Source organism: Spea bombifrons, chromosome 11 (assembly GCF_027358695.1).
Source record: "Spea bombifrons isolate aSpeBom1 chromosome 11, aSpeBom1.2.pri, whole genome shotgun sequence".
NCBI lineage: Eukaryota > Metazoa > Chordata > Amphibia > Anura > Pelobatidae > Spea > Spea bombifrons.
In genome coordinates this window covers 28,325,070-28,351,818 of record NC_071097.1, presented here as the reverse complement: position 1 = coordinate 28,351,818, position 26,749 = coordinate 28,325,070, and the positions used below count along the sequence as shown (strand labels likewise).

The 26,749-nt window shown below is 37.8% G+C and overlaps 1 protein-coding gene across 2 annotated transcripts in view; it reads right to left on the bottom strand.

The window, feature by feature from the left end:
* CRTAC1 (cartilage acidic protein 1) overlaps positions 1–26,749 on the bottom strand; it is a 118,273-nt gene that overhangs the window by 48,026 nt on the left and 43,498 nt on the right. For both annotated transcript variants that reach the window (XM_053451332.1, XM_053451333.1), the window contains exon 4: positions 8,537–8,673. In XM_053451332.1, the coding sequence (XP_053307307.1) occupies positions 8,537–8,673 (137 nt within the window). The remainder of the gene's footprint in view (positions 1–8,536; positions 8,674–26,749) is intronic.

Below are 26,749 nucleotides of genomic sequence, written 5' to 3'. Positions count from 1 at the left end.
TAACACTTAAAAAATAGCAAATATAATTAATTGGGTCTTAAGTTTATTTTTATGTTTTATCTATTTTTCTCTATTTGGAGGGACATATACCTCCAATCCCACATCTTATACCTTTTCTTTTAGTGTTAACGTAAAGCATACATACCTCTGTTCCTTTGTGTTTTATTGTATCTACAGGATTACTATGTTCCAAACAAGTTCTACTGCTATGAGACCATGCGCAGCTTGTTAGAACAATGTAGAGCATGAGAAATTCACACGTGGGGTGATAGTAAAATTCAAGCAAACCATTAAATAAATATAAGTGAGCAATGTTTTTAAATACCTCTATTGTCTTTTTAATAAAAATACAAAAAAACACCCAAAAACAATAAAAATGACATAATCCATAGTCTGTTGACCTTAACAGATTTTGTGATGCAAGATGTTATCCGACACGGAAAATAACTCAATATGTTTCATCTATAACAGTAATTGAATGTATTTTTTTCCGATCTGCATCACATCTGAGACAAATGAATCTTTTTCTCTGGAGTAATATCGATTAGCGGGTCAGTTCTATTAGGAATTCCACACACGGGTTGCTCCGTTCCCTGTCAATTAGGCCTTTGAAAGTGTTTTATTCTCTAGAAAAAGCCCTGCACAAAACTTGTGATTTATTTTGAAAACTTCTCAGAAGGCTCCGCAGAACAGAAACCAAACACCAAACGTGTGCTTCTCGCGTTCCTCAGAGCAGAGAGGCTGAGCGTGCAGCGGAATAATTTAAACCCTTGGCTGCCAAGAAGATTTTACAAACAACTCTGTTCCCAGTGAAAAATCGGAAAATACTTAATCTCAATACATGATTCTGTTTCTTGTACTGAGAGCTCCATAAAACACAGTGGGAAGAAAGGAGGATCTGTTTAAAAGGAACATCTACAGTTGCCTTTTTCCATTCATTCTTCACTTATATCCATTCGATTCCCCCGCTCTCTTCTCCTTTCAACATAATTCCCACTGTCTCTTATCTTCCTCTACGTCTTTCATTTATACATAACTCCCAATATTCCCTCGTTTACAACCCCTTAATCCATTTGGATGGCCGGAAATGTAGGTAAAGAAAATTAAGAGAATAACCATGGGTTAATAGATGAGTATCCACGGAGTTAGATAATATAACATCTCTGTCTAACGATGTTGTATTATCTAACTCTGGATATTTTTAAGAAAGGTCTAGATGATTTTCTGGTTCAGCATAACATAAACGGCTACACCTGTCACAAAAGACAGTCGTATTAGCAAGTTGATCCAGTAATCTGATTGCCGCTATGGAATCAAGAAGGATTTTTTTCCCCCTGCTGTGGCATAATTGCATGAAGTAGGGTTTTTTGCATTCTTTTGGACCAACTTTAGAACTAGGTATGTGTGAAAGGTTGAACTTGATTGACTAAAGTCTTTCTCTTAAACCTACTATACTATACTAGTAATGGAAGGGGGGAATAATCCAGAATGGATTTAAGGGATGATAAAGGGAAACAATGGGTTAAGATTTATGAATGGGCAAAGCATTAGAATATCGGTGGAGGAATGAACTGGATTGGAGATGTGAAACTGAATGAACAAAGGGGTACACAAAGTATAGATCAAGAGACCTCAGTTTGGTTCTTATCTGAAATTAACTATTTTAACTTATATCGGTCTTTACAGCGTAATAAAAGTCTAATTGGAGCAAATTGCGCGACTCCAACCACGCTTGCCAGCCAATCTACAGGAGAAGAAAAAAGTGTGACAATAACATCACTTTTGCTCGAGTTTTAAAAAAAAAATATATATATATATTTAGTGTCTTGAAAAAATATATTGTTGGGGAAAAAAGTTGTCCCCTTACTAAAATATTATTAATGAAAATACTTATTAATTGTAATAGAAGACTCAGAAAGAATGAATAATTTCATCATCACTCTTCATTCTCGTATCCAAGCACTGGTAGTGGGAAGTGTAAATTATTGTGGAATACGTTTTGCATATTTTTTGAGGATATAAAAAAAAAAATAGATGAAAATATCTTGTACAAAAATACGTATCTGGTAATGCTGTCTTGGCAGACAGTTTGCATTGCAAAACATGTAAACTTTCACAAAATGATAATATTCCACGTTGTGTTCTTTTGGTGCCTAATTATGATAACTACAGTGAAGACAATCACGCACACACGAAATTGGGGCTTTAATTAGTCAAATTTGTATAAAGTTGAGATGAGATGTTATCATATTTATCATAGTAAGGCTGTATACATTTTCAGGGTGTTTTTAATTCTGTGAGTACTTTTCCAAAATCTGTCTTGGTAACCCTGGGTAAGTTAGGGTTAAGTTGCAGTACTCTTGCAAGAACCCACCATTAGCCAAACCATTTGATTTCAACAAGTCAGCGCACTAAACTTGTGGTTTGGGACCATCGGCTGAGCGTAATGCAAAACAAACACGTATATACATATACATATACACACACATATACATACACAGTATTATACTCATGGAGAGCAAAATACACGTATGTGAACATTAGCATAATGCTGCAACGTTAAGGATTCTAGTTGGAGACATATAAAATAAAACAAAATAGGGAATGCTCGGAAGGTCTTGTCATTTTTTGTTCATTGTAAATATTCTACATTTGTGGCACACAGACAGATATTCTCATGGGCTGTAGATGTTTCTAATATACATCGAAGAACTTTAGGGTATTTGCATGCAAAGGAGCCTGTGTAACAGGGGGTTAGTAACATTGATAAGCAGTGTCTACAAGGATGCTTGTAGCCATAGAAAGAAATGAGACAAAAAGTAAAATATAGGTCACAAGGCGTATTATCGACTGCCCCTGCTAAGAAGTTGGTGACAGACCTTATTTCCTACTTGCTTGTCTGCATTAGAATGTATTGTAATATTTTCTTGTTTTGAAGAGAGAATTGAAAATGGTGAGGAAAGATACTAGGTCCACTCAATAACGTCCAAGAAAGTGCACAACTTTTAATTGTGTTGACAGCAAGTGCGTAGTATCCACATGCACCCTTCAGTTTGTATCACTTTTTTCCACTTCCTTCTAGCCCCAACAATCTGAGCTCTTAAGATCCGACTTTTTGGTGGGTAGCCTTTAGTCCTTCCATCTAGAGCGCTGCGCGGGACTGCTTTTTTAATCCTGCTTCCGCCCGCTCCCGCTGTTTTGAAGCCCGCTCCCGCAATGTGGGTGTTCCGCTCCTGCCACAATTGTGGCCAATCCCGCCCGGCTCCTTGACTGATTTCCCGCGCAGTCCCGCAAGGCTGGCCTCAAGTTGTTCCCTCACAGCGTCTCTTCTCTTGCTCCACCCAGGAACAAGGCAGAGTCACAGGAAGTGATGTCACATCACATGACTCCGCCTTGTTCCTGGGCGGAGCAAGATAGGAGACACTGTAATGGAGCAGCGAGAAGGCATCCTTGCGGGACCCGCCTCCCAATGCAGTCCTCTACTTCCATCCATAACGTCCTTTAGAAGCCAATGACTTCACAACATTGGGTGGAGATACATAGATCTGACCCTTCCAGAGGTTTGGCCAAGGAGAGAGAGAACAGAGGCTTCCCCCATCCCTGAACCCTAAATGGGGGCTCGTTGATGAACTACATCTTAACTTTACTAGTCCACAAAGGGTTAAGTAAATTATACTGTCTACTTGGCTGGACATAATGGAAATTGTAGCAGATGGAGTGCTACCTTGTTGCCCTCCCTGTTCATTAAACAAATTAGGGCAATGTCAATGTCAGAACATTTTAATATGTGCTTCACAATCCTTGTTTGAAAATCCACAGATGTTCTTATACATGGAAAAAGCTTTCTTGGGTTTTCTTACTAAAAACTAAACATGAATACAGAGATCCTGTCTGTCAAGTCATTATAAAACACACAAGTTCTGTGAAATGTCTGAGATCGGTGCGCTGCGCAAAAAGAAGCCCACAGACAGCACCTGGGCCCCCTCCAGCCGAACCATTATTCCAGGGCAACAGCTGCGACTCTGATTTAGTGATTACCATTAGACAGCGAACTACATGTTGAGGCAGAAGAAAGGTGACAGACAGCAGGAATCAGAGACACAAACACTCATTTGTCAAAACAAGTCCTACTTCGTCCAAAAATATCCCACTAATAGAGTGACGGCTTTTGTTAGATGTTTTTGAAGCAAAACGAGTAACTTCTTTCTTCTCTCTTCTATTTCCAACTACTGTTTCTGCTTCTACTTTTCAAAAAAGAATGTTTCCTCTTACAAATTAACTTTGTCGTATTTCTGCTCATTTCCTTGCCCTTCTCAAACACTATAACATTCTTTTCCATGCTATCCCATCTGTTAGAAACATTAGTCCAACTGAGAGGTGCTTCCTACCAAACAGATTGCCAAGCACATCAAGGTCCTCTCCTCATCCTTCCTTCATTATGTCACAGAGAAAATATAGTTTATTATAAATATGCAATGGCTGAGCCTTTCTGTCCTATACCACTGAACTCTTTTAGTATGTGGTATTTTTGGACGGAGTTCTGGCCTCGCATGTTTTAAGTCTATACCATATCTGATGTCTATAGTCCAACTGCATATGTTTTGAAGGTGTTGACATTGAAAAAGTTGTAAAAGTCATAAGCTTTTGGGAGCGATAGATATTTCCATCTAAAGAAGAAACCTCTGAGGTTCTGAAAGCTTATATAACTTTATATCTTTTTTATGTTACCAAACAAAAAGTTGTCAAGTTCACCTAAAGACTATTTTCTCCTGGGCTAAAATAACTACATAAGTTTTTTCTTTATTCGTTTACCTAGAGGTCTTCTCCTTGTGTAGAACACTGTCAACATATTTTTGTCTATTATCCTGAAGACATTTTGCACTTTTTTTTTTATCATCTACCCCTCTAATCATTTTATGATATTATAAAGTCACTGGAAACATAATAAAACTAGATTTTTTTAAAAAAAAACCTCATAACCTTGAGAAAGTATAGAAACTAAACAATGGAGAAGTTGTATTCTATAATCTGTGATTCCTACTAATGTATTTCAAGGCCACTTAAATAATGAATTAGAACACTTCAGGTTTGCTTTGTTAATAAGTGAAAAGAAAAAAGTTACGCATTTTGATAAATAGGCTTCACACAATAACCAATGAGCCGGTTGCATGAATCTTATAATAAGAGTTTTACAATTCAGCATCGGAGTCTATGATAAAGGTCAAGCAACTGCAAGTTGGCAGCCAAGGCAAACTTGAATGAGATAGAACAAATGGTCAATATTCCAAATTAAACAAACTCAGCTGGAATGCCAACGTGCAAAAAATGTAAAAGTGTTACACAGACACACAGACTAGACTGGGTTACAATTAAAGTTACGGCAAACAAATTCCAAAGGAGCTAGTCATACGCCATTTGGCGGGTGAGTGTTTAACTCAAAAATAACTAATGTAGTTATATTGAGAGAACAAGCAAAAACCATATTACTGACACATTAATTACACATTAAAAATATTTAAATTAGTAATGTCCCACACCAAGTTAGGGATGGATGTGCCACGTTAAGTTATTACACGAATGGTTAACAGCAAGGCAACACTCGGCAAACTTTTCTGCAGAATATTGTCTGCTAGCCTGATTTATACCTATCATTTTTCAAATTATAATGGGGTTTGTCTAGGAATAAACTCGCAACCATTTGCATTGTGACTCTAACCTGAAAGTGCTTTTGGCTTAAGGTATCCGTTTATTAATATGTATCCGTTCTTCCGCAACTAACCCAGAAGAAATACAATTTAAAAATTGACACAACAATAAATGGATAACACAGTTTCAAATATATTCTAAATACCTAAGATGACACTTAACACATTTCCATAGCAGCTGATCATTAATTATTATCATTAAATAAAAGTTTTGAGACCGCTGTGTTAGACTGTCATCGTTTTATATTTTGTCTCTTTTGTGACATACGTCGTTCCAAATCCTATTAGGATTCTGATAAGGATTGCTGTTTTTTTTCTTTATTTTCATTTTACTGTATTTTATTTTTTTCTCTTTTTGATGATCATCAACTAATGTCATTCCACATATTTGGTTTTTTTTTTAAAAAAAAAAAATGTATTAGTAAATAAGCATGAATTTCCTTGCTAAAAGAATAAAGGACCGTTCGGACTACGATTGCTTTCCACGCAGCCTGGATATATGCAGAGGGGGTCCAAAATAGTAATGAAAAAGTTGGAAACTAAGGCAACTACACAATATGCATGCAAGTCAGGTAAACGAAGAAGAGGAGAGAGAAGCCACTGAGTCACGGACAATGAAACTTAGACAGCACATGGATAGAGTACATAGACAGATGGATCTCTGCGTTATATCTGGGAGATTGTAATTTTAAAATACATTAGGGGCTTATTTATTGATACATGCTGCACAAATTGAGTCATTTTATTATTCCTGTCCTACATTGGACAGTGTTAAAAGCCCCCTGAAGAATGTCTTATTAAATGCTGTGTAAATTGCTAGTTTTATAGAGCAATGTATTTTATGAAACCCCTGTAGTATTGTAAGTCTCCTCTAATTATTTCAGGTTGTTTTACAGATATCCAACAGAAGAAGTTCATTTTGGGAAACCATTACGGAGGATACGCAGCGAACATTTCATGTTAGCACCCAGCGCTGCGCCAAAATTATCAGCCATCGAGGGTAGCTTGATAAACAGTAACAATTTGTAGCCACAATTATGAAGCGACTAAGATGGTATAAAATAAAATGGCCTTTAATGGTTTCCATAATTTGAAGTCCCATGAAAATAACAAAAATGAAAATAATAATGAACTGCTCTATCAAACATTGAAGGCCGTGATTCCAGTGTTACTGTAGTAAAATGATGCTTAATAATTCCCGATAAAGCCAATGGGATGTTATATAAATAAATAATAATAATAAAAAAAAATATATATATATATATATATATATAAAAATATATAAATTGTTGGCGCTATATAAATAAAAGATAATAATAATAATATATAAATATATATATATATATATATATATATATAAATGTAAAGAAATATATAAATATATATAAATAAATATATATAAAAATAAAGAAATATATATATATATATATATAAAAATAAATATAAATATATATATAAATATATTTGCATATTTTACAAATGATTGACTCATCTAGTCTGTCCTTTCCAATCTTACTTGGTCATTTGTTACTTTGTCTTCACAGTAGCCTTACAGCTAATGCATACATGCTTACATTTGGAATATATCTTGTATTCTATAGGATTCTATCTGTGGCTATGGCTGCTATTCAAACACTTCTCATTCACGGAGAGTGCCAGTTGTTACCAAGTCCAAAGTGATTAATATGTTCAAAAGCAAAACTACTTATAGTACCATCCATCTTAAAGTGCGGAGATGGTGGCAGTCTCTCTAAGATGCCAATTTAATCAAAGGTCACACTAGAACACAGTTCAAGGCAATGAGTTTATTGATGGGCTTTACAATAGCAAACACGCTCAACAGAGTAACAAGAGATGCTTTTCTTGAAGGTTTCAGTTCTGCCACACATCAAAATTCTATTAGGATTTGAAATACAGAGAAAAGACACAATAACCGGAATGAAATTAAATTGGCCCTTTTAAAATGTAATCGCTCATTTGTGAAAACAGCAGCTTTGGCTTCAGATTTTTTCTGATGGAAGGAGTGACAAAAATTAAAGAAAATCCTAATAGAAAAATATTTCCAGAACCAGATAAAACAATATTTTCAGCAATAACATTTCTTTATTAAGATTGGGAAAGTAAAATATAAATGGTAACGTGCAGTTTCGGAAATCATTAGAGCGTGAATGATTAGTTTGATTTTATGGTACCCCGGTTTAAAAATATAGAAACGCAGGCATAGAATTTAATGGCTGATAAGACCCTTCAGAATATACATTTTTGTTTCCTGCTGTAAAAATTCAAATTTTTCTTTCGTGAGTCTTGTTTTATAAAAATAAAATTATAAAAGTGATCTGGAAAGACTAAGGACTAAGACTCAGTATGTATAGCTTGGAGGAAAGAAGAGAGGCATAAACATATAAATACTGGAATACTGGAAAGTACAGGAGAGAAGTTTATGCAACAGGAGGAGAAATGTTACAAAAAGAGATCATAATCTAAAACTAAAGGCTTCGAGGCTTAACGTAACGAGAGGGTGGTAGAGAAGATAAACAGCCTTCCATCAGAAGGTAGACGTAAATACAGCGAGGGATAGGCATATGGCTCCTGAAGCTTAGACCAATGGCTGATTAGATGGCAGACTAGATGGACTGAATGGTCAAATTCTGTGTTTTATCCAGAATAACCACATGCCTGTCCCATGTTTTTGTCACATAACCAAAAACTTAACTCAGACGATACTTCGTTTCACATTATATATATATATATATATATATATATTATATATAATCTCCACATTCTGGGAACGAAGACCGTCAAGAAATAAGATAGCTGGATCTCATCCTTACCTTCCTGTCAATGCAAGCCACAGAGCGCCCAGCAAAGAAACTAGCAAGATTCCGCTTTTTGTTCACGTCGTCACTGAGGATGTCCTCCCAGCGTCCATTTCGAAACTTAAACAGCTTATCGGGGTAAGTAGCCATACCTGCAAACGGATGAAAACAAATTGTAAATTCTCTGTGTACATCACGTGTCCTTTGTAAAAAGCAATGCTGAGTGTGACCGACGCATTTCACTCCTACCCATCATAAAAATATTTTTTTTTTACCCCATGTACATATTTAACATTTAACAGTTATCTTGTTCAGTGTAGACAGGGGTTATTTTTCTTTAGCATCATTCACATACACTGTACATATAACTGAATTCCAAGAAGTGTGTAAAGCCATCAAGAAAAATACCATAGAAAGCGATTCAGAAAAATACCTGAAGTGGTTAGTATCGTGTGTGTGTGTTATTTTTTTTTGCTTATTTTACATCCATCTTTTGCAAAAAAAAATGTGAGGTCTGATGACAAAATAAAAACATTTGAGTCCGGTTTACCACCATTATAAAGAAAATACATATTATGTTATTCACTAGACCATGAGTAGGTTATTTCATTGACAGTACTATGCATTGTCAGCCACAACAATCTCCTGCATAATAAATAACGATAGACCTATATAATACATCATATATTTTTTTTATATAATATTATAGGTCCAGAATATGCTATGGATTAGGTATAGCCCTGAGATGGGGTATGGGAGGGAGAGTATGGTGTTGGTTAAAGATCCCTGGATTGAGAAGTGAGAGCAAGAGAAAGACAAAGAAAGTCATGGTTTGAACAAGACAGCCCTGAGTTTTGCAGGGCAGTCCTGCTGTTCCACTGTCTCGCTTTTGTAGGATCATGGGCAAGTTAGGAAGATCCTCTGATCTCCACTGACTGGGCCAGGAAGCTATAAAATTTATTAAGGCTGAATGTCCATGTGATGCTCTGAAGATGACCCTTCCTAAGTGGTTCTTCAAGTAAGATGGGCAGGTGGCCTGGCCCGAATCTTCCATTGGTCCCACACTGGTCTCCTGATTTGGACACCTAAAATGTTGAGGGTATGCATTCAGCACCTGAACAGGGCAGCAGAAAATGTAATTAAAATATGTTGGTGCAATACACAATTAAATTATATTATATTCTAAATCACCACTTCACTATCCTGTTACTACCACTGCATTCAATGGACAGCTGGGCCATTGTCCTGTATCTTAACTTAAAATGAGCTCAAGTTTCCCAACGTCCCCTGATCTCCAAATTAGGTCAAAAGGGGATAATTATTGAATATGACGCTTTTCAAAAAGAGTAATTTAATGGTAAAAGATCTCTACCTTGTAACTGTTTGTACTACTGAGAATGTCTCCCGCTACGGACTCCAAGGGTCAAAAAAAGGAATAATTCCCAAAGGAATAGCTCATGTCTCTTCTCTGGTGCTTAAAGTGTTAAATTAAAGTAAAACACCAAAACACAGCAGGGAGGAAACAAACCGATGTTCCAGAACAGAGAGTGCAGTATTCATCATCACATAAACTGACCAAGATCAATGTTAGTCATCCCCGAGTCTTGGGAGCATATGGTTTTGGACAAAACATTTTTTTTTGCTATAATGGACATTTTTCTATTTCTTTGTGATATGTTAGACCTTGTTATTAGGTCTTTTCACCAGCTGGGAGCAGACATTTATAAAAGATTATTTTCAGTCTTTTTTTTACAGCTCTTTTCAGTCTACAGCTCTTTGATAAATTTCACTATTATTTTTAATGCCACATGGACTACAGCATGGTAAAAAAAGCCAATTTTATTTTCAAAAATGTAAAAAAGAAAGTTTATTTGTGATTGATAATTACATTTTTACTGAAAAACCTCCCAGGAAAAGTACATAAAAACATCAGCTGAAATATATCATGACTGGGGGAAAAATGTTTCTCCCAACTTACCTGAAATGTAATCAGATGTATTTATGGATCTTTCCTATAAGAAGTGAGGCTTTACCTACACAAAGCGTGTACTGTGCTGATATCTAAGGGCCTTGGAGGGATCAATGTCTTTCAGAACTCACTTTATAAGACGTACAATAAGAGGTGAAAAGTGGAGAATATTTTCTAAGAGATGACATCAGCCAGTCCTCTCATACAGAATAAAGCAATACCTGTCCATATAAAACATTACTTGTACAGGAATTTGTTAAAGGGATACTTCAGTCTTCATATGCACCTTAATGTACATGATAGCCAAACTGCAGACATGTGCAAATGTGCCAAAAATGATTCGGACACATTTTTCGGCACGTTTTTGACCCATTAGCTTTACGGGAACAAATATTGTTTCTCGCCCAAGCCATTCGGCAGAAAATTAGGGGGCATTTTTAATTTCGGGAACAAATTATGTTGCCTGGTGCCCATATTCTCTCTCACTCACTCTCTCACACTCCGTCAAAATGATGGCACTTGGGTGATGTCCTCTCCCCGATCCTCCAAATCGGGGTAGGGGATGTCACTAGAAGCGCTGCCATTTTGTCATTGGTTCAATCTGGGGCAAAATGATGGTGAAGTCTCCCGATTGGAGGAACAGGAAGGTATGTTCCCCTTGGGGTTATGTCCTTAGAGATGCAGATGAAGATAGACTATTGCAGATTGATGATAGAAGAGAAAAGAGAGACGATAAAAGATGAAAAAGGTGCAGAAGAGGAAGTGGTTGGCACAAGTGAAAGTGGCTGGCAGGAAAGGTAGGGAAACATTTAGAGAGGGAGTGAACAAGAATGAGAGTCAGAGTGTGAGTAAATGCGAACCCACATATTTCGGACGGAAATTCTGAGCTTTTTGCTTCAGTTTTGGCCGATTCTTGGGGGGAATCTGGCTTTGTTTTTCTGATGTCATTGAGCGATCTGCTAACATCACAGGCATTCGCGCTGACGTCACGGGACACAGCCCCATTTAAAGGGGCATGTCACGATCCCGTGACCTGAAGGATACAAGGTTGTCGACCCAGAGAACAGGAGAGTTCCCAAGTATGCATAGAATTTTAAGATTCTGTAATAACACAACTATGAGCAGGTTTGGGCATCTTGCAACCATTAGTCGATAAATTACTTATAATTCCACTAGCGGCAGTCTTTCTCAGGGCCCTGCTTACCTTTAGTTTCTGTGAGTCCAATTTGTAACGTTATGCACCACTTGTTACGTCCTGTTGACCTATAGTACAGCATCGCAGAATATGATGGCGCCATATAAATCAATAAACAACAAACAACAACAGACTTGGCTAATTTGCACGAGCAACTCTATTACTTATAAAGGAATTTCTCTTGATCAGTACACTAAATATTTAGTGCTATCCACCCACTTCTATGTATTCTACAGTAAATGAAGGCAGGCTGGTTTTAATAACTAACGGAATTTGATCGCCTAGCCCTGAGCGACAATCTCAAAATGTGAAAATTCTCTCAGGATAACGTAATGAACCTGTAGACTGATTTACATATCAGAGATAGCATAATCTCTTAATACAATAAAAACACAATTACACTTGATAATTCAAATACACCCCCATTGCCGTATTAAACAGACCCCCTGAACACAGGTATGCTTTCAATACTAAGAGAGATGGATCAATAGGGGGAATTAAAATGCTTTGAATGGCCGGTAGAGGGCAGAGCTGAGGTTGCTAACAAATGGCTACAATGATTTATCTTTCGGGTGCTGATGAGAGCTATAAGCACAGTTTTCAACGTCTATACGTTGTTTTTCCTAAAGGAAAAGCACAGATAAGCACAAAATGTGGCTTTTACAGAATGAACGCAGTATTTCATATATTTAATGTTATATAACATTGTTATAAAATGATAACAATAGTCTATTAAACAACGCTAGATTTATTTGTAGGCATTTATATCACATGCAGTAATGTATATAGAGAGTTAGTATGGGGATAGCTCCATCAAATAGATTGTAAGCTCGCATGAGCAGCAGTTCTCCTGTACTAAAATGTCTTAATGCGTGTTACAATTATTGTCAATGTTATATTGCCTTTGTTAAATATTATGAATGTCATCTATTGTAGCAGCGCTCTAAAATCTCCTGGCACTACATAAACAAGTGTAATGTAATAGTGCTCCAATGCATATACAGCTGTGCACTACAACTCCCATGATTCTCAGCCAGATGTGCTCTAGTATACCTGCACACAAGATATCTCAGGGGCTGAAATGCAGGCAGCTATTCCATGTATTTACTTTTTAAGATTAAGTCTCAGTTTATTTTTTCCGAGAATAAGTCTCTAATCGCAGCAGTGAAGCTGTGCAGCCAAACTGGTCATTTGCCAAAGTAAGAATTTACACGAAGTGTTCTTATTTTATCCACTTTATCCAAGATAATTGCTAACAATATTCTCATTGACAAATAATTGCGTATATAACACACACAGGCATTTCACAGAAATTATGGAAAGGTCACTGTTTTGTGAGATTTATGGGATCTACATAAATTAAGAGAAATGTCATGCCATTAAGGGAGACAGTGCACAAAAATGCTTTGTGTTGGTAAAATGACAGTTTACGTATATAGACATTTTATTCTTTAACTATTGCTAGACTTAAGGAGCAGTGGGTTTGTGCACTATAGCTACTGGATTACAGGACTCAAAACTGCCTAGGTCACCGCTATCACGCGTCACTGTGCACCGCTATCACACGTCACTGAACCGCTGTCACTCGTCACCGCGCACCCGTCACTGCGCACCGCTGTCACACGTCACAGGGCACCGCTATCACTCGTCACCGCGCACCCCTGTCACTGTGCACCGTTGTCATGCGTCACTGTGCACCGCTATCACGCGTCACTCTGCACCGCTGTCCCGCGTCACTGTGCACCGCTGTCACTCGTCACAGCTTTTGCTCCTAGTATGTTATGGTTGATACCCCTGCTAGGGTGACCACATGTCCCGGATCGCCCAGGACAGTCCCACAATGGGAATTCTTTAATGCAATGGACTCGTTAAAGTAAGTGTCCCTGAATGGCAGTTAGGAAATGCGGTCACCGTAACCCCTGCTTGAATGCAGGTGACCATTTAAGTGTATATTTAAATAATGACAAGGCAAGGTTTCCATTACGACCAGTTTTGAATAACTTGTTTGGTGAACCACTACATAGATAGGTATACATATACATACACACATATACATTCACACACAATCTCAGTCTATCGGGTGTATAACATTGGGTGGTTATTACGATATACAGATCGGAGCAAGTCAACAGTGTTCTATTTAGCTGCTGCCGAACGCCAAACTAAAATCCCCACAATCCTCAGTCACAAGAACTTGGCTGAACACCGGATGGCCACTGGTTATCCATCAGTGTCCCTGCCGAAAGGAAATATGTCATCTTTATGAAGGGTTCCCTTTAAAGAGCCGATATTACGAGGAGTCCAGAAACCTCTCTTATTCTTCATTTATATGCACTGCAATATTGATTTTTTTTCAGAGAACTGAAAATTGAAAGCAAAAAAAAGTATCTAGGGATTTTTAAAAAAATATTATTAGAGAGTATTATATATTAGAGAGTGAACAAAATAAATAAATATCTAATTTTTAGACAGACAAATCCACATTTGCTGTGAGCAAGTATGCCACATGCAGCCATCATTCATTCAGTCCACCAAATGCTATCTGGTTTTCCAATTCCTTGTGCATAAAATATGGTGTCTGGAGAATTTTAGAATTATGTCGTGCAAAATAGTAGCTGCCATATTGATCCCAGAGAAAAACAAGCTGCTGGTTGTGAGCTATATATTTCCTTTCCAGGTGAACAGCTCTGACTTGCATATAGATTTACTAAATGGCATGATGGCAAGACTCAACAGACCATGGAGGAAGAGGGCAGCTGCAGCGTTGCAGCTTCTACATCAGGTAAGTGCTCTATTCTTTTATAATGTGTTACTAGGTATACTTAGTTCTGATTCCTATTAATAATCCTGATTTATGAATTAAGTAACAATGCTGTAACATGACCATCAATGCTCTCTCAGGATTTCTTTGAGAACCACTGTCCTAGAAAAAATTCAGGGTACCCAGCGATGTATTCTGCCCTAGGCAACGGGGCCAGGGGGCGGCAGCCCCTCTGCCGCATAGCAGGAAACCACAGGCTCCCTAAAAACACTTAAACTAAACGGGCTGGTTAAAAGGAAAGTCACCATACTGAGTAGGTGATCTTGCCGATGTCATTGAGTGGTCTCCCTGACATAGCAGGTGGTCCGCTGACATCAGTGGGCGGTCCTGCTGATGTTGCGTGCCGAGTTGTTGGGTGAGCGGCAGCGCGTTCCTCCGATCTGGAATTTCTCGGTATCTCCTGTCAGCTAAGAACAGAAACTAAGACTACAATTCGCACAGGCTCACCAAAATTGGACAATGGAAGACTAGAAGAACGTTGCCTGGTCTGATGAGTCTCGATTCCAGCTGCAACATTCAGATGGCAGGGTCAGACTTTGGCATAAACATGAAAGCCTGGATCCATCCCGCCTTGTATCCATGGTTCAGGCTGGTGGTGGTATAATGTTGTGGGGGACATTTTCTTGGCATACTTTGAGCCCCTTCGTACCAACTGAGCATCGTTTAAATGAGACAGCCTACCTGAGTGTTGTTGCTGATCATGTTCATCCCTTTATGACCACAGTGTAAACATTCTTCTGATGGCTAATTCCAGCAGGATAATGCACCGTGTCACAAAGCTCACATCATCTCAAACTGGTTTCTTGAACATAACAATGAGTTCACTGAACTCCAATGGCCTCCACAGTCTCTGAGGAATGTTTCCAGCACCTTGTAGAAAGTATGCCACGAAGAATAAAGGCAAAAGGAGGTCCAACCTGGTACTAGCAAGGTGTACCTAATAAAGTGGCCAGTGAGTGTATATTCTAAATCAAGACAAGACCAAGGACTGAATAAGCTTTGAGTCTTCACAGAGGGGAAAACTGGCAGACTAGATGGGTCAATGGTTCTTATCCAACGTCAAGTTCTATGCCTCTTGATTGCTTTCCATCAACCCCTTGATATACAGCTCATACATAAGACTTTGTAATGCTTTCACATTGCTATGGGCTGCCGGCAGTAGCTAAGTGGTTAATTATGTTCTAGCAATCAAATAGCTAGACGCTTTCCCTAATCACACATGATTGAATTTCATGTTAGAATATATTCCACTGTTAATTGGCCCCAGATTCCTTGCTAAACATGGCTGAAGACTTTCAAATTACATGGAAGTGCATGTACGAGAGAATGATGGGGGTCTATTACATGGTGGAAGTATGTTATAATTAGCACATCTCAAGAGCACGTTATACACCTGTAGTCATTTTTTTAATCATACGCTTCAAAAAGTAGGGAAATATCATACCGGCTTAGGAAAACTAGCAGTATACAATTCTAAAATCATCTTACGTGTGTGGTTTTTGAAAGGTGCTGTTCTGATTACTTTTAAGTAAATGCAGCATTAGACATATAATTTCCACTACTATTAAATGCTCACACTTTTCACACAAAAAAAAATATTTCTGGATCATGTCAAATTTTTTGTTGTATTCATAATTTTAGCTGGGAACACTTAATTGCCATGTGACATACAGTAAAGGCTGCCATTGCCATAGAAAATAAAAAGATTTCATTTTCATGGGATTAAAGTCAGAAATAGTAAAAACGACTATGGTTTAGAGAACGCAATGTAAGATTTTTATGCCTACAAGGTATTTATAGATATTAATGAAAATCACTACAAATACTGGAAATACTATTAAACACCATTAACGTAATTGTGTTCCATTGTTACATTAATAGAGCAATGTGGGGATTTAAATACAGACAAGATGAGAGGGGGGGTAGTATTAGAACAAACAGCACCGTGATCCGAGATCAAGTAGGTGTGGGAGATATCTGTGTACTGGTTAATTTTTTTATTTGTCTGCAATGTAACATCCATTACTGCCAAAGGCTACTCAACCGTTTCTCTTGGAACAGCACAAAATACAATAAACAACAAAATCTTGTACATTAACCATGGTTACGTTTTTTTTTTTATGTAGTTAACGTACATGTTACACCAAATGAAGATCACGATGTTCTTTTAAGATTTTAAACTTAAAATGGGGATTTGTACATTTACAGACAGGGAAGTCGCATACGGTATTCAATCAATGTGCCAATGGGCTAAATTTCAGCAAATGTTACGATGTTTACAAAAAAGGAAAAACCTCTGGGAAATATAAATCATTTCTCCAGGTTACAAACCAGAGCATACCAAAGATTTCTCTACTTGAATGTTTCCTTGAGGATTTCGACCACAAATCCTTAATGGGCAACCATTTAAGGTTGTTGTGCTGAAACGGAACAAATTATTCATTTCCTTGGAGTTTTTTTTTTTCTACATTTACTACAAAACTTTTACTTTATTGAAAGAGACAGTTAACTGTCCATAACAACCCCGCTACAGAAGAAAGGATAATAAACTTTTATGGGAATATAAAAAATGTAGAACATACCTAAGACAGAAGATGCAACCCTACAGCTGCCATCTTCCTCCATGGTCTAATGATTCTTGCCACTTATTGGCTACTTGAAGTACCCAATCAATGGAAGGGAAACGTTTCCATTGAAAACAATGCGACCGCCTTCCATGCATGTATAGAGGAAGCTGAATGGTTCAGCCAAGCATCTCCTGGACGGAGAATAGCTGAGGGCGTGAAAAGGAGAAAGGCATACGGGACACCCACAAAACATCAGGGTGGCAAAGTGCTACAGTCTACATTCCGCAACACTGGATGTAAATACCATATTTTGTATTGTTATTTTGTAATGTTATATATAGTAAAAATTAGGATTAGTAAAAAAATACATTTTTGTGCATACGAACAACCAGCATTTCCTGAAAAGCCCTTTTACTATGCAAAATGCTTCTAAAATAGTTATACTTTAAGGATGTATTTAGTAAATTACAATATTGGTTTTTTTTTGGTAGAAGCGAGATTAAATAGATTTCCACAGTTATGGCCTTTACATGAACTGCCTGCCTAATCAGATCATGCCCTTTATATAAATTTGCTTTTTTTCTCTGGCATTTTTCCTATGAAACAAATTGTACCGCAGGGTGGGATTTAGAAATCGCTATAATCATAGAGGACAAAAATAAGCTCCTAATACGAGTAACAAATATGGAAATCTCAACCAAATGAAACGCACGCATCCAACAGTATAAAAAGGTGCAATTCCATTTTGGAAGAACTATTTATCATTTACATAATAAAAGAAACACACACAACAGTTTACCAACTTCGACCACTATTACACATTATATAAAGCAAACAGAGAGCAACGTTCTTCCTGGTAAACAAGTCGATAGAGCAAACAAAGTCTGTTGCATCTCAATTTTGTTTTCTTCTATTAACCATCTCTGTATTACACAGAACAATTGTAATGCATACAGAATGCTTCTCATACGCAAGCTATGGGTCCAGGACAAAGGGGGCTAAAAGCTGGCGAGCTTTAATATCTCAAACACATGCTGACACATCACTCCTGGATTATACGGGGATGCATTCAAATCGTATACAATGTAGGAGCGATGTAGATACTTACTGTAGGACTATAATCTCTACATCATTATTATTACTCTATGAGGGTTAAAGGGAAACTCCTGCCTTTAACTATTTGTAGTGTCCCTCTAGCAGATGCATGGGGGGGATTCTGAAGAACACCAAGATATACTCACCGTTAGTCATCTGCAGCCCTGGTTCAGTGAACTTAAAATATGGGATATCAGGGGAGGAAAGAGGGACACAGCAATTGGTGCCCAAAAAAGACTGTCCTTCCAAAAGAGTAGAGGTGGGTAAGCACTGCTACTAACCCCTGTAGACTCATGAATGTGCGCATGTCCTTCTGGACACTTGGAGGCCAAACAACTGTGGGGAAGAAGTGTTAAGCTGCACATGGTTGTTGCTCAATTTTGGCTCAATGTTCCTCCACCCATAGTGTATGGTCCAGCGCAAGTAAAGTGGAATAGTCAAGAGGAATCACCTCTACTCAATGAGACAGAAGCGGTTAAGATGTCGAAATTATAACAGTACTCCCCAAACATATACAGGCTGGCTGTGTATCTCTTATGAGGAGCACACAGCAACATGGCAGAAAGAATGGAGATTAGGGCAATATTCGTATATAATTTACCTCTACTACCTATGCCTCTCTGATTTAGGAGACAATAAGAAGAGTGACAAGTAGTGTGTACAGCCTCATCAGGCTTGCTTTTACCATGACGTGGGGGTCCAATGCTGTAGAAAGTATCAGCATACAAGTGGCAGTTTTAAGCCGTGCCAATATGTAGCGAGGGTACACTGATTGCACGCTGCGTTAGACATTAATACCGTTAGCCGTCAGACCCCTCTTGAATGCCATGTCACCGTCACCCTGAAATAAGCTGCGGGGACAGCAGACCCGCACAGACTCTGCGTGAAGTTTACTTTGGTGTAGACCAGTATTCTTAATCTGTTCCTGTCTCTGTCCCTGCGCTTGCTTGATTTCAATAGAAAAACTGCAAAAAATGAAAGCATAAAAGGCTGAATGGGGAATGAGGAAAAAAAACTCATTAAGCTAAATAGCAACAGTCAAACTATGCCTTGTAGATCATAAAAGACAAAAGAAAAATCAATACAAGGCCCATTGCAGCGGGAATGTGATCGGTTGATTTAGGATGAGTAGGGCCTCTGGCGGCAGGACCCGGGGTAATTAGGTGTGTCAAAGAGACAGAGAAATAGCTACGCGATGACGGCTGGATTAATAAAGAGCCAGAATCTGCATCATTCGGAGTAACTGATAAAATATGCCAATGGGTTATCGTGAGGCTATGCAATACTAAACATATTTCAAAATGTTTTAACTATTTATTAAATAAAAAAGAATTATTTTTATCTCTATTACGGTCCTCTTTTGTCTGCGGTGAGTTTGGAGTCATTGGCGGTGGTCGGGAACCCCAAGAGGGGGGGTCTGCGAGTCTGGTGCAGCAAAGTCCTACGGAGGCTGAAGTTTCACAGCAAGCGGGAGATCTGAGGGAAAGACCTGTAATGAGCATACATAAACTATGGAACGCGTGAGTGCCATACCTAATCTAATCACTTTTTGACACTATTTTATGTGAAATTCACACCATATGAGGAGGGGAAGCCACACGATTAAAGTGTTGCTGGCATAAAATGGAGAGCGCAGGAATAGTCACTTTATTTTTTATTTTTTTGTGTGACACTAAAATTTACTGAGATCTGACTGTGTGAATGTGATTTCATCTTACATCACCTTTTCCTGCAGGCGGATGTAAGTGCGAGGCGCATCTATACAGAGTTATATATACAGAATTATATGCCAAGTTGCCCAGGGATTCAGAGGATGTAGCTGTCCTTCTAACCCTGTGATCTATACACTGAATCCGGGTTTCTCGTATGACACTGGATATGGAAGCTAGGAATTAATGAGAGCTCTATTTGAACACTAGTGAATACAATACATGCGTTCTTCCTATTACTCTGAGTAGGATTTTCCATCAATCTTAATAGAATGGACACCCAGCAGTGGTATTTATACTGTATATACATACATATATATATATATATATAGTAACTAAAAAGAAAGAAAGGCCAAATTGTATGACTATGAATGACAAAATGCAAATTAGAAGTTAAAAATACATTCCAGATTTGTCAATATTTTCAATGTCAGATTTCCAAGCATTTTTTAGGTGCATTAGAATAGGAATGATTACATTGAGAGTATGAACCATCGCGCACAGCCAAACCTTCTCAGTATAAAATGATAGAGACAAGTTGGTGATAGCGCTATTAAGAGTACTGGGCTAAGAGACTGCACTTAGATAGGTATATAAAATGCCGGTTTAATATACTATTTAAATAAAACAATATATGATAATAATATAGTATTGACATCCAGTATAAATAAATGAATAAAAAGTGCTTGTTCTGCGTCAATCGCCTGACGCGTTTCGCCGGCAGATTTCTTCAGAGATGGAGTTTAGACTATACAAGCACTAACACTACTGGCTGGGAATAGTAGTGGAATTTAATACCTAATGTAGTTAAACTGATAATTCTTAGCTATGAGGAGAAAAGGACAAAGATTTATTTTAGCTTTAAGCTGTGTTTGTGTGGGCAGCGATAGATAAATAAGACATAATTAATTCATGTAGCACTTATTTTGAGATGAGTTCTGCAAGGGATGTAGTAATTTAAAAAAGTATGTAAGGATGTTTTGTTCCCACTAATTCAGTGAAGAAAAGAATAATATGTAAGCGATGAGACATTATATAATAATAATAAAATGAATACAAAAGTGAATACAAAAAAACAGAAAAGGACAATGGAACGATATACATTAATGCTGAATTTATAATTAGAAGGATCGCTCGCCCAAGGGCAAAAGATGTCCTTGAACAGGGCAGGATATCTGGATAGATTTGTGCTGAGCATAAAAAAATACAATAACGATAATATGCAGTTGACTAATAGAATTACCTACTTTTTTGGCAACTTTATTATCTTGTATTGTCTAAACTCTACCTGTGAAGAAGCCCGCTGGCAAAAACGGGTCAGGTGATTGACGCAGAACAAACCCATCGGAAATAAAAATCTGAATAACTATGTTGATGCCTCCTCAAAAAAAAAATCACAAGTCTATAAGTAGAAGAGTTCCAAGAGCATAGGCATACGGTTCTCCATGACAATGGTTGAAAGTCCTAATGCAAATCATACTGGAGGATACACGGTTCTTTTGAGTTTAGGATCAAGAACGACTCTTGTGTTGAAAGAGGGTCAATAATGTACTGCATCCAAATAGTGAAGGAACAGGGAATATTCCAGAACGGGCTGAAGATACCCAACGCAAAGCTCTTTGCTGAAGATGAACAAGGCTCCAAAAAGAACTCTAGGCTTTCAAAGCCCTGCTTCTTCAAGAGATGGTGTTTGATTAAAATATTTGATGAATATATAAGATCTCTAGCTCAGAATATTTAAATGTAGAGTAATAGCATTTAAGGCAGAGGTGACTATATCAGGAATTAGGACAAAGCTAAAGATGGATATTTGAAAATCCTAACCATGTTATAGTGCAATTAATGCTTATTGCAGTCATTTAAATAAATGGTACGGCAATACTACGTACCAAACATTTTTTAAGAGTATATGACAAAGGGTTGTAGAATATCACCAGCATGCTAAGGTTCTGCTGAAAGAAATCGCTGCAACGGAGGGTAAAATTACCTGTAAATCCAGAGAATATTAATGTTGTGAGACAGACGCAAGCAATGGAAAAAAGAAACTTACAGAAGAAATAATAATAAAAAAACATGAATCATATGTTCCGCGAGAGCTGTATTTCAAATAGAATGAAAGATGAAATCAAAGATAGCGATTCAACATCTTCTGGCATTCAGACTCAGTATTAGCTTTGCTATTACATTCATCATTCGGCTCCTAAGTAAATAGCAGCCGGAGGACGAACTTCAAGACGGAGAAGGATGTGGATATTTATACCGGGGCAGGGATGAGTTCACTGAGAGGAGGAATAGTCTCCAGAGGACAATCCGGATGAATTTGCTTAGATGTTACATTAAGGTTGTCATTTAATTTAGGCGTGATCTGGATATAAAAATTACATTAGTAGAGAAAGAATGAAAGATTTGCCCAAAAAAAACTACTTTTGAAACATGTTCCGCGTGGTTTAATAAATCCATTCTAGCTATAGTTCAATTTGTGGGACCTGAAATAGTCCTGTTCTGCAACAATACTTGGCCTTTGCCATTTATGAGAGGGTATTAACCGTTTTAATATTATATATTTCATAATCAAATGCTGGAAGGGAAAAAGAGAGATTAGTTGGGTTAATCTTATTTAGAGAGAGATATGCCACATTTATCAAATATTCTATCACACAATCTGATCACTGGCTTAAAAATAGATACTTCTACTAAATATAGCACAAGGGTCATCAATCATCAGTTTTTACAATAAGAAAAGGAATCTGGATTAAGGGTCTTATGACTAAGTCGTGAAACTCAAGTGTGAACCACGCGGTCCGTTTAATTACAGCTCCTGTAACTTCTGGTAAACATTTCTGGGATTGTGTTGTAGTGGATTTTCTTTATGGTTATTTTGCTTTGGATTGATGTCCCAGGTCTAGTGAGCACTGGTGGCTTCATTTGGAGAAAGGATAAAAGTTCCTGTTCTTTTACTAAGTTATCCTTGAGTTCTGTCTTGGTCTTATATAGTGTGCCGAAAACTTTTACTCATACAGTGTCATTCCAACCTAAACGTTAATATTACCATATTATTTTATCAGACGACTGGAACACGCGGTTATTGGTCCACTAAACGCTACCATGCGTGGGTTCCTTGATTTTAAAAAATATCGGTCCAGCTTTCATTATGCTTTGTTGCAAGATCTTTTGTTTCAGGTATGTCTACATTTTATGGCGTGATGTAAATCGGCCCTGGTGCTAAATAGAGCCAGTTCATTGGTAGATGGCAGCTTTGATTTAGAATGTTACATGGCGCAGGAGACCGTTCATCAAGTTCTACCCTTTTCCGTAGCGCCACACAAGGAATAAATTAGATTCGAAAAAGGGACATAAAAAAAAGGAAGATTTTATGCTTCTACTTAGTTAGAAAGTACTAAATGATCAAAATTCCCCCAGCTTTAGCATTATTCATTTTTTTGCTAAATCACACATTTGAATGTGCATGTATTGTTACCCGCTGACACAGCTTCAACTTGATGCTGCCAAAATGTTTAATTGTTGGTAAGATTCCTATTTGGTTCTGAACTAAGGGAGGTTCGTAAAAGCTTTTGCATTATTAAGAATCTGCTGCATGTTGGATTCACCAAAATTCATTACAATTGTACCCCGTTGCGTGAAAAACACAGACTATATGTTGATTTGTATAAAAAAGCATTATAATCCTAAATCTTGACAGTTGCTGCGTAAATTAAATGTTAAAAAGTCCATCATTACACTTGGGTTTTTTTTCTCTATGTTAAACATATAACAATTTGTTGTTCAAATTGCTGTTTGAACAGAAAAAAAAAAAAAAAAAGAAAAAAGATCATATAAAATTCTAATTCATTTAATTAGTAACTAGTAATGATAGCATATTTACTTACCCCGGGCAGAGTAGCCCCAGATACTGTATTGGTTGGAAGCAGGAGAGAAATGTAGCTCCACTCCCCGTCCAACAGAAAGAAGAGAACAACCCGGAGACCCAGGGAAGCCGTGCTTCTCTCGGAGACCCCAGATCAACCCCAAAGAGTCCCTAGTTATGTATATATGTGATTAGTAACCTAATTCAGATTAATTACTATGACTATGTTGATAAATGTTGAAAGTCACAATTATATATATATATACACACAATCATATATTGTACAGCGCTGTGGAATATTACGGTGCTATATAAAGCAAGTAATAATATAATCCAAGGGGCTTATTGGGCAAATAGCATCCAATTCCCACCACAGCCTGTACTCGTAGCATTATATAGCACCGTGGCTTTTAGGATCGAGAGACGTTGAAATATCTGGCAGGATACCATGTGGTTAAATAAAAAAAGCTGCCCCAGAGATATTGGTTTTAATACTGTACACAAATCCAACCCATCCCTGTAATGAATCTGAATTCAATTTTTCATGGCCATCCGTTGTTTTAAATAATTGGATATAAAGTTCACTTAATAAAGGCTAAAATCAATAATAAGATATAGCGTTCCTCAAATTTTTACAGCTTTTTATCAAGATGTTTTATGACTCTTTACAAAAGGTTTATTTCGATCATTAAATTTGTTATACAGTTCTCGAGTCTGACCATTAATGAGGGAGACTTTCCATAGCAACGGACATGAGAGAACAGAGATTAAAAGTCTATATAGAATCTTTTCATGTGATAGACTAGCTTTTTTTTTTTTTTTTTTTTTTTCCAATGTTACAGGTGAAAAAACTATAATATGCGAACAGTTTAATTTCAAACACATTTTTACCCCATAAGTATATTGTTTCAGAAATTATCACTGCGCTTTGAAACAAAGGGTTGGCAAAAAAATCTTACGCGGCTGTTTATGAGATAATAGGGGTTCATGGAAACCTGTAGTTTTCAAACAACAGCGTTAGCCATTGCGGTAAGCAAGCGTGACTGTGTGCCTGAGAAACCTATTTACTAGATAGGTTGTGTACTTTTGATTAGCCTGACGTTGAAAGGAGGAAGAAAACTTGTTATATCCAAGCTACCCCCAAATTCTGGAGGGGACAAGAGGTCAAGGATAAGAGATAAAAGGAGCTTGAAAAAGATTGGATGAAATCTGATGCTTAAAACAGTCATTTTTCTCACATCTTGTACGCTTCCAGTTATATACACAAAATACTATGTAACAAATAAAAAACACAATAAATACCTGTTAAAAGTAGACTTCCACATTTGTGTTTTGTGCCAAAGTTTACCGTTTCGTCCAAATAGCGAACGAACACAACATTTGATGAACGAAGAAAAAACAAACGTGCCTACACTAAGAGGAGAATCTCGCCATTTTAATTCAACATCTTCAATGAAAATGTTGGACAGATTTCCAACTGAACCGAAGATGGAGAGGAACATAAAATTTCCCTCAGCGCCATAGTCTAGTTAAAAGCCTAACGTATGAAACCATGTGAATGTTACCTGAACAACTGTCCTTAGGAGCCACATGAGTATTCCTGCTCATTATGTTATCTCTCACTCACTATTAAGTTGCTGGTTTTTGTTGATTGGGTCTGTCAGTCCTTGTAAGAGTGGACAGGGAAGTCTGAGAAATTCAGGACAAGAAATTAATCAGATAATGCTGGGTTTGCTATAGACTATGCAGGGCTGGTGCAATGATTTTTGCCACATATAACATAATTGTGCCGCCTCCTGGATCAACCCCACAAGCCCCTCCCCCTTTGCCACACCAACTTATACCCCACCTCCTCCCCATAGTGACTGCGAGCCACGGCCGTGCTTACTGAATGACCGCGGCCGGCAGCTCACGGCTGCATGCGCCACCTCCAAGTAGGCACCTACTTTGCCTATAGGTGGTGCCGGCCCTGAGGCTATGGTCTATCTCACTTACCTCCCGTGAGCTTAACTTTTAACCAAATGATCTCGAAAACAAAATAGAGCTGTGCTCTAAAAAGAAGAACCAGGGTTCCAAGAGTTTGAATTGTTTCAACAAATACCCTCTTCACGCACCAAGCTGCAATTTGGCTCGGCTGCCATCTTGATGCAACTTAAAACTTTTGCACATAGACCCCGAATAGTCCACCTTCACTGACCTATACATTTGCATAGTGCTATTTGAATAAACAAACTGGTTACAAGCAGGGTCAGGCAGACATTGGGAACAAGATATCCTGCAAAAATACATACACGAAAGTCAGGTACACAAGCACACAAAAGCTGTTCTCTTCTTCCCCCCAGGTTGACAAGGCTACGCAGCTGGGAAACGCACAAAAGGTGAAAAAGCTGCAATTCCTGAATAAGTGTATAAAACTCATTAGCTTTTGTGCAGCGCAGCAGAGTCCGCTTTGTCTACCTTTTCAAGTGAAAGCTTCAAAGCTGCTTAGTTTGCTCAGTCTGCCTTTCTTTTTCCAGCTAGCCTCACCGTCCTCACTTGTTCTTTGAAATCCCTTTGTCCTGGTCACCGTCCCCAATTCCCTCTTTTTTTAACCTATAATATATCGGCATTTAGCAGCGCTGGGTGGCATTGGACCTGCTTAGTGCTTTAATTACAACCATAAAGGTCTGCGCAGTGCAATGCAGCAAATCGGGGTTGAGATACCAAGGGCCATAAAGGACATGATTAAGGAAGTACTAAAACGAAACATATGCCACCATAAAATACTTTGCTTTGAATCGAGGAAAACAATTCAAATCACAGGCAAACCAAGTAGCTTGTGTATGGCATTTAAAATCAGCCCCAACACAACGTGCACGGACGTCCTAAGCGCTATCCCTAGACCTAAACTGCAGTCTATACCTTCTTGCCAAATGAAAACCTCTTAGTTCCACGATGCACCGTCTAATGGAAGCTGATGTGAGCAGCGTATTACGTGAAGATTCTATTTCTGGTTAAAAAGCTTTCA